Raw genomic sequence first — 8,566 nt, forward strand, 5'->3', positions numbered from 1 at the left:
CGGGGGGTTAAACGCCTTAGGGAAGTTACTGCAAACCCCCCTGGGAAAGTATTTCGCGCAAGAAGCCTGAAGAGCAAATTCTAACAGGTGGAGCCTTCGTTGAAGGGTTAAAGCCTCGGCGGCCCCGGCCCCTGCAGCCGGCCGGGCAGCGCCCCGCCGCCCCCGCCCAGACGGGACGCCCGCACCGGCAGCAGCCTGCCGCGGGACTGGGTGTTTGTTCTGCCCGTAGTTCTCAGGAATTCATTGCCCCTCGCCTAACCGAGCCGTAACATCCCTTCCCCGACAAACCCGACGGGTCCGTTTCATCGGTCACGCCAGCACCGAACAACGCCGGCGGCCCCGGAACGGCACGGCACGGCACGGCACGGCTCGGCTCGGCACGGCACGGCTCGGCACGGCACGGCTCGGGGCAGGGCGCGCCCGGGGCTGCCCGGGGCCGGGCCGGGCTCGGTGGAAGCATCCCCGCACGGCGGGAGCGGCCGGGGCTGCGGGGCTCCGGGAGCGGGCCGCCAGCGGCGGGGAGGCAGCGGGGCCGGGCCCGGCAGGGCCGGGGCAGGCCGGGGGCACGATGCCCACCTCGGTGGCCCCGGGCACGGCGGGGGGAGCCGCGAGCAGCCCCGCGGCCGACGCCGGGAGCCCCCCGCTCCCCGCCGCTCCCGGGGCCGCTCCCCCGGGCCGGCACGGGCCTGGGGCCGGTACCCGCGGGCGCTCTCCCCGGCCGCCCCTGCCCGCTCCCGGAGCCCCGACGGCGCGGGCGCCTCTGCCCCGGGGCCGCGCTCTCGCCGCCCGTCCCCGCCGGCGGCGTGCGGGGGACGCGGCGCGGGGCCGGGCAGAGGCTCGGGGGCTGCTCGGGGCCGGGAGCCGCCGCCCCCCGACGGGCAGAGCGGGGCGGCCGCGGGGCCCCCGCCAGCAGCCGTGGCTCGACGGGCGCCGCCGAGCCGTGCCCGCGGCCCGGGCCTGCCCCCTCCCGCTGCTCCTCCGGGGCCGGCTCCGCGGCGGGCGGCCGCGGGGCGCATCTCGAAGGAGAGGTTTGGAAAAGGCTGCGGGGCTGCGGCCCCGCGGGCACCTCTCGTTTCCCTGACGCAAGAGGCAGAAGTTTCCAAAATTCCCAGGCGCGCCCCCGGGGTTTCATTTCCGCCTCCCCCGGGGCCCGGCGGCCCCGGCCCCGCCGCCCCCCCGCAGCCCGCAGCGCCCCGGCTCCCGCCCGCCTGCGGGGCCGACACCGCGGCGGGCCGGGACGCGGCTGCCGCCCGCCCCCGGCGGTCCCCGAACGCCTCGGAAAGTTTCTAAGAACGAGCTGACCGCAGAGGATTCCTGCAAAGCCGACGGGGAGAGAAGCTGCCCTCCGCCCCGAGCAGCTTCCCCGCCGCCCGCAGCTGCCCCCCCGGCGCCGCGGAGCCGCCCGAGCGGAGCCGCCCGGGCAGCCCTCGGCTCCTGCACCGCAGGGACCTGCCGCGATAAGAATCCGCGGAAGGACCGACCTTTGAGTCTCAGGCACTCCTCTTCGTGCTCCCGCAGCCGGCGAGCTCTGCCGCACGCGTTACTGAAATGAAACCGCCCCATCCATTCTCCTTTGCAGTTTAATACTACATTGTCAGAGTACTGTCCTGTATTTGCAATGGATGCTGGTGTTGGCGCTTCTCACTTAGACAGAAAGAAGACGAAATTCCATTCGTTTACACGTTTTATTGTTGTAAACATTAAAATTGTCTTTCTCAAAGAAAGAGTTATCAGGAAAAAAAAAAATCAGCGTTTCTAACCGTCATACACCATAGAAAAAAAGGCAGTGACTTGTATAATGTGCCATACTGGGAATATACAAAGAAAAATACTACAGAATATGGCAATATTAAAAATATTACTCGAACGTAAAATAATATATTAACCGACAATTTTAGACATAAAAAAAAATAATTCAAAGTGCTCAGTAATTTCCAGGGAGTTATGTATATTATAAGCACTCTGGAAACAGTCAAAAGCTGCTGCATGCAAGATTTGTTTAGCTTTAGACAACAAAATAATCAAGATATAAACTTCTTTTTTTAATCAACATCAACAGTACATACAACACTTACAAACAAGGAATGTCGGACGGTGTTTACAAACACTATGTGTCCCTTTGTCGAGGATTTCGGGTTTTATAATACTTGTGCCCACCTATTTTACAATTGAGAAAATGTTTGAAGCTTAGATAACTACCAGTCTTTATAAAAGCTAACAGACTACATAGTGTCTGAAATACTATTTATAGAATATAGACATTACTGAAATAGCAAGTGCCTATAACATTGTCACCCTAGAATCATCATGCCTTCCTTGTACGGAGTCATTTACTTTTCTTTCTCTTTATTCTCCTTTTTTTTTTTTTTGCAAACACTTTTAGATTTTCTCTTTAATTCTTCAGAATTGTTTCCCGTATTTATTCATAAATAGGCACAGAATAATTTTTAAAAAGCCAAACTGCATCTGATAAATTTACAAGCCTTTGCCTTCTTTAATGACATGCCACCCACAGAACATTTAGGTTTTGTATATATTACAGCTTTCTTTTACAGCAGAAAACTTTAGTCTTTAGGAGGGTGAGACCTGTGGGTCACCTTAATACTTTGTCACCGTTACGAGTCTTAGCTGCGCACCTGGCGTTGCCAGATAGGGTCATCTTTTTAATCAGAAGTCCTTAATAATAAATTCATTTATAAGCTGATAATAAAAAGTTTGTACCATGGTATTTGTGTAGTCCATGATCTGCATCCATGATGCCCCAGAGCCAAAATGCCCCTTCACGTTCTGCCTGCAGGAAGTTAGCAACACTTTTTTGGATGGGAATCTGGCACCCAAAGGTGCTGCCTTGTGCCCAGATGAATTCCCCTTCAGACAGGTGAAGTTTCTTTTAAGTTCAGTGTAAGTGCATGGGAAGAGTCTTAAAAAGGTAAAGTGTCCAGAAAAAGTTTGTCGATTATTGCTGGTGGTGGCACCAAATCTTCCAGTTTCAGGTAGAAAATGCGCTGCAGCCCCTGCGTGCAAAGCGTGCGAAGTTCAGGGAGCTTCCCCAAGAGTTTGGACAGATAATTGGGGCGATTCAACCCCCCATTATTAAAAGTCACATGGTCTTTGAGACAATTTACAATCTTGTTTTGCAGTTCTTCTACCCTCTTGGGTTCTTTAAGCCCATGCCTCTCTGCAAAAGACAAGGATGCAGGACATTACAGGTCTGACACTGCGGGGAAGGCAGGAGGGGAGAGGAGCTGCCTGGTGGCGCTGAGCGAAAAAGAGAGGGCACTGACCTGTCACCATAGCCAGGGCAGCGATGCAAGAGAACGCGGATATGTCGATGTTCATGTTTTGCAAGTTGGAGGAAAATTCAACAATGGAATCAATCCATTCCCCAAAGCCCCGGACGCACTGCAACCGGTGCAGGACCACCCCGTTGCAGAAGATAAGCTTGCCCTCCACGGGGTTTGACCTGGAAGGAATATGACAACCCCAAAATGAACAGATGAATGAGTAAAAGAAACAAGTAGATAGAAAAAGAAAGGAAAGAAAAACATAAAGGAAAAGGGAAGAGGAAAAAAAGAGAAGGCAAAAGGAGGGGGAAAAGGGAGAGAAAAGAGAGGAAGCATGTGAGAGAGAAAGGGAAAAAAGAAAAAAAGAAACGGACGGGTTTAAAAAAAGGAAAAGAAAGAAAAGAGAAGATGGGGGAGAAAAGCTAAACAACTAATTACTTGAGGCGCAATAAATGAAGGATTTCGGAGGCACCTAATTACCGAGGAGTTAATAAAACGCAGATCAGTGGACCTTGAAAGGATCTGATTTCATAATCGCGCAGAGGTTCCCCCCTCGGATTTTGGCCGCCTACCTGTAAGCCAGCCGCAGCACGAACAGCTCCAGGAAGGCGGATTCAAAGAGCAGGTCTTGGTCTGTTTTGGGAAGGTCGGTGAAGCCGGGGATTTTTTCTGCCCATCCTCGGATGATCTCCATGGAGCCGGTCAAGAGATCGTAGAACTGCTGGATGTGCTGAGTGTCGTCTCCACTCATCTGGTAGTCAGGGTTAGCCTGGAACTGGAAATTCATTTTAAAAAGCACTTAATGAGGTTCTCCAAAGTATATAACCCGTGAAATTGCTAACCCCATTTCTAGTAGGGGAGCCAGGTTTTTATAACAATTAAACCTCTCTCTGACCAGTAGGGAAATTAGATGTTCCAGGGCAATTAATTCAATTAGGAACGGTGCTTCGAGGTCGCTGCTTTAAATACGCAAACAGCCGTTTCTGTGCAGGCTGCAGCCCGGGCCGCCCCGCGCGGGGAGACGGCCGCTCCCCCGCGCAAAGCGAGCGGCAAGCCGGGGGCGCCGGCGGGGGCCGCGGGGGGCGGCGGCGGGGCCGGCCCGGCCCGGCTCGGCTCGGCCCGGCCCGGCCCGGCAAGGCTCGGCCCGGCCCGGCAAGGCTCGGCCCGGCCCGGCCCGGCGCCCCGCTCGCCCCGGCGGGCGGAGGCGCTGCCGGGCGGGGGCCGCTCCCCGGGCGGGCGCAGCGAGAGGTGGCTCCGCGAGCTCGGTCCAGCTTACCCTGGAATAGTCCAGGCTGGTCATAGCCGGGTTGGAGTCGACATGGGCTCTCACCAGCGCACTGATCAGACTCACCGGGGGAGAGGGGGGAGAGGGCTCCTGGGGGCTCTTCGGTTTGGATGGCAAGCGACCCCTCCGGCCTTTTAGGCTGTCTGTGCGAACCACTGCAAGAGAAGCGGCGCTCAGCCCCCGCCGGGGCCCGGCCCGGCCCGGCCCGGCCCGGCCCGGCGGGAGGGTCGCCGAGACTCACCCTCCTTGACCATGCCGACGGCGAGGCACTTCTGGAAGCGGCAGTACTGGCAGCGGTTCCGGCGGCGCTTGTCCACCGGGCAGTTCTTGTTGGCCAGGCACACGTACTTGGCGTTCTTCTGCACCGTGCGCTGCGGGACGGACCGGGGGGCACGGGGGGCACGGCACGGGGGCGGCGGCGTCAGCCTCGGGGGCCGCGGGGGCCGCCGCCCCGCCGGGCTGCCCGGCCCCGCTCCCGGCCCCGCCGCCGCTTTTTTCCCTATTCCTCTATTTCCTTCTCGGTTTTTTTTTCCTTTTTTTTCCTTTTTTTTTCAGGGCATTTAACGGGAGAAAATTGCTAGCGTTAACATCTGCGCTAACCCCGCAGCTCCTAGCAGCGTTTTATATGCCAAGAGAAGGGAAGGAGACGCTCGGTAAATACAAATCCGTGGGCATTCATATTATTTACATTCCTTGGAGACCTCCTCTATTTAAAATGATAAGATTATTCAATCAGGATGGCGAAATAAAGAGATCACTTAATTTGACCACGGGGAATTCTGTTCCACTCGGTTAGCTCACACACGGCTCCCTGTCCCGGCCAATCTCGCTCCGGCGGGCAGCTCAGCGCCCCGCACCCCCGGCTCCCTGCGCCCCCGGGCTCCCCACGCCCCCGGTCCCCTGCACCCCCGGCCCCCCGCCGCCCCCCGCCCTCGGCGCGGCTCACCTTGAAGAAGCCCTTGCAGCCCTCGCAGGTGCGCACGCCGTAGTGCTGGCAGGCGGCGTTGTCCCCGCAGACGGCGCAGAGCCCCTCGTTGGACGGGGAGCCCCGTGAGGGCGGCGAGGGCACCTGGCTGTCCAGCAGCTGCGGAGCGTGGCCCAGCTGCAGCCCGGGGAAGGCCATGGAGGGCTGCTTGCGGATGGGGTTGGGCACGGCGAAGGCCTGCCCGTCCACGCCGTGGTGCGCCCCGGCCGGCTCGGGGTTCATGGGCACGTGCAGGGGCCCGTCGAAGCGCATCTGGCAGCTGGAGACGGGCGTGCCGGGGGGCGACTGCTTGAAGGAGAAGAGCGAGAGGCGGGAGACGGGCGTCTTCCGCTGCTCGATCATGTGCGTGGTGGCCACGTAGTTGGGGTGGAAGTTGTGCAGGGAGCCGGGGTCGTCCCACACGGGGCCGTGCTGCACCTGGAAGCCGGGCGTGGAGGGGGTCGGGGGCGACGAGGGCTTGTAGTACACGGAGCCCGAGTGGGACATCATCTCCTCGGACTGGGGGGGCAGGTGGCCGTGCTGCTGGTAGCTGTGCATCTGAATGTCTTCCACCTTAATGGAGGACTGCTGTCCGGACAGGGGCATTTGGTACAAGCAAGGTGGCTTCACGTCGTAGCTCGTGTTGTAGTTGTCCATAAAGGTACTGAAGCTGGGGAGAGAAGTGGTGGCAGTGATTTCAGTGTTGGTGAGGTCCATGCTAAACTTGACAAACTCTGGAGTTAAGAAATCGGAGCTGTATTCTCCTGAAGAGTGGTAACTGTAGCTCTGGGAGGCCGGGCTGGCTCCTTGCGGCGAAGACCCATACTGAGCCTGAACACAGGGCATGGCTGGAAACGAAACAGGGCAATACAGGCTCAGCCCGGACGACTGCGCCTCGTGCCCCCGCCGCGGGCCGCCCGCCGCCCCCGCCCCGCGGAGCGCGCGGCCCGGCCGGGGGGAGCCGCGGGTGCCGGCGGCCCGGCTGCGCGCCCCCGGCCCGCCCCGACGGCGCGGACCCCGGAGCCCCCCCGCCCCCGGTCCCCCCGCTCCCGCTCGGCTGCGGGGCTCCCGCGGAGCGCGGCGGGCAGTGCCGGGCAGGGCGCTCACCGACCTTCAGCCGAGGGAGAGGCGTTTCCGAGGGAACTAAAGGCGGACAGCGTCGGAGTCCGGCGGGGAGCGAAGTTTCCGCGATTTTAGCAAACGGAGGCGGACTCCGGCCTGCCCGGTGCGCTCGCTGCAACACACACACGGGGCGCGCGGGTCAGAGCTGCGCGGGGCGGGCGGCACCGAGCTCCGACGGCGCGGCCCCGGGCGGAGCCCCCGCCCCGCGCAGCGCCCGGAACGGGCTCGGGCAGCGGCCCCGCGGCCGGGGCTTCCTCGGGGCCCCGCCGAGAGTTTCCCAGCGGGAGGAAAACTTTCCGGAGGCGGGCCGCCGAGCCGCGAGCGCTCCCGCCCTCCGTTCTGCGGCCGGCGCGGTCCTTGCCTCCGCGGTACCGTGAGGGGCAGCCCCGCGGGGCGGGCGCGGAGCGGGGCCCGCGGCACCTTCCCGTGCCACCGCGGCGCCCCGGCGAGGCTCGCAGCCGCCGCCCGGGGAGGGCACGGCCGACAGCAAGCGCGGATTAATTCAAACCAGACGGGAGCCGCGGCCGGGCAGCCCGGGCTCTCGGCGTCACGCCGCCGGGGCTGACAGGGGGGACGCGCTCCCGGGGCGGCCCGGCCCGGCCCGAGCGGGGATCGGGGCTCTGCCGGGACCCCGCGGAGCCCCCCGGGCCGGCCCCGGCCGGGAGGGCGCCGGGACCCCGCGGCACGGTGCTCCCGCGGGCGCCCCGCGGGCGGGAGACGCGCGTCGAGCTCGGAGCCGCCGCCACCCCCGCGCCTCCCCCGGCCGCCCCCGACGGCGGCGGCTCCGCTCCGCGCCCCGCGCGCGGAATCCCCGCGGGCAGCGCCCGGGCGCGCGGGGCCCGTGCCGGCGGCAGGCGCGGGGCCGGGCGCGGGGCCGAGCGCCGCGGCACTCACCGGAGAGCGGAGACCTGCGCGGGCATCCAAGCGCCGGGCGGCGGAGGGCGCGGGGCGGGCGGCGCGGCGGGGCGCGGCGCGGCACGGCCGGGCACGGCGGGACTCGGCGCGGGGCAGCGGCGGCAGCGTCGCGCCGTGCGAGCGAGGCGGTCGGAGTGGCCCTTCCCCGCAATGTGCCTTTGTTTATGTGCGCTCCGCATCGCGAGCCAACACGCACCTAAAGTCCCCGAGCGTCAGCGCGCGTCAGCGCCGCCCGCCCAATCAGCCCGCCGCGGGGCCGGCCTCCCCGCTCCGTTGGCCAGCGCTCGCTTTGGTAAATTTCCGACGTGACATCACCGCCCGCCGCCGCTTAAGGTGGGCACGGCCGCTCGCGGCGCCCCGCGGGCCGCCCCCCGACGGCACGGGCCGCCCGCCCGCCCGGCGGCGCTCCGGGGGCCGGGGGGGGGGCGGCGCCGCCCGACGGTGCCGCCCGCGGCGCTCCGGGCCCCGCCCGCCCGCTCCGCCGCCTGCCCCCGACGGCCGCCGGCGGGGCCGGGCGCTGCGCGGGGCGCGCCGGGGGGGGCGCGGCCGCCGGGACGCGCCGCGAGCCCGGCGCGGGGGGCGCCCGTCGGGGGGGAGGCGGGGGGCGGGAGGCGGGCGGGGCCCCCGGTGCGCCCCGTCGGGCCCGCGGCACCTTAAGCGGGGGCGGGGCGGGGGGCGGGGCGGGGGGCGGGGCTCATTTGCATGCGCGCGGCGGCGTCACCCGCCCGCGGCCGGGGAAAAAGTGAGCGCGGGGCGGGGCGGGGCGGGGCGGGGCCGCGCGTGACGCAGGGGGCGCCGCCATTGACGCAACCGCGCGGCGCGCCAAAAATAGCCCCGGGGGGGGGCGGGGGTGTCCCGGGCCGCCCCGTCGGGGGCTCCCCGGGCCGCGCCTGGCGGCCGCTCGCTGCTCCCCTGCCCCCAGCCTCCCTCCCTCCTCCTCCTCCTCCTCCTCCTCCTCCTCCTCCCGCCGCCGGGTCCCCGCTGGCCCAGGCCCGC

General features: G+C 64.7%; 1 protein-coding gene across 3 annotated transcripts; it reads right to left on the reverse strand.

Moving 5' to 3' along the window:
• Positions 1–1,671: 1,671 nt before the first annotated feature.
• NR4A2 (nuclear receptor subfamily 4 group A member 2) lies at positions 1,672–7,889 on the reverse strand. 3 transcript variants are annotated; one of them, XM_040562057.1, is made up of 9 exons: positions 7,550–7,889; positions 6,645–6,767; positions 5,972–6,381; positions 5,516–5,839; positions 4,811–4,940; positions 4,561–4,724; positions 3,857–4,059; positions 3,285–3,463; positions 1,672–3,178 (listed from the first exon to the last, which is right to left on the reverse strand). In XM_040562057.1, the coding sequence occupies exons 3-9, from the start codon at positions 6,377–6,379 to the stop codon at positions 2,922–2,924; spliced, it is 1,665 nt and encodes a 554-aa protein (XP_040417991.1). In that variant the 5' UTR covers positions 6,380–6,381; positions 6,645–6,767; positions 7,550–7,889; the 3' UTR covers positions 1,672–2,921. The 3 variants fall into 3 exon arrangements, with proteins under 3 accessions (XP_040417991.1, XP_040417990.1, XP_040417989.1); XM_040562056.1 differs by having other exon boundaries at positions 4,636–4,724; positions 5,516–6,381; positions 7,550–7,888; XM_040562055.1 differs by having other exon boundaries at positions 5,516–6,381; positions 7,550–7,888.
• Positions 7,890–8,566: the final 677 nt, after the last annotated feature.

This window comes from Cygnus olor, chromosome 6 (genome assembly GCF_009769625.2).
Source record: "Cygnus olor isolate bCygOlo1 chromosome 6, bCygOlo1.pri.v2, whole genome shotgun sequence".
In the NCBI taxonomy this organism is placed as follows: domain Eukaryota; kingdom Metazoa; phylum Chordata; class Aves; order Anseriformes; family Anatidae; genus Cygnus; species Cygnus olor.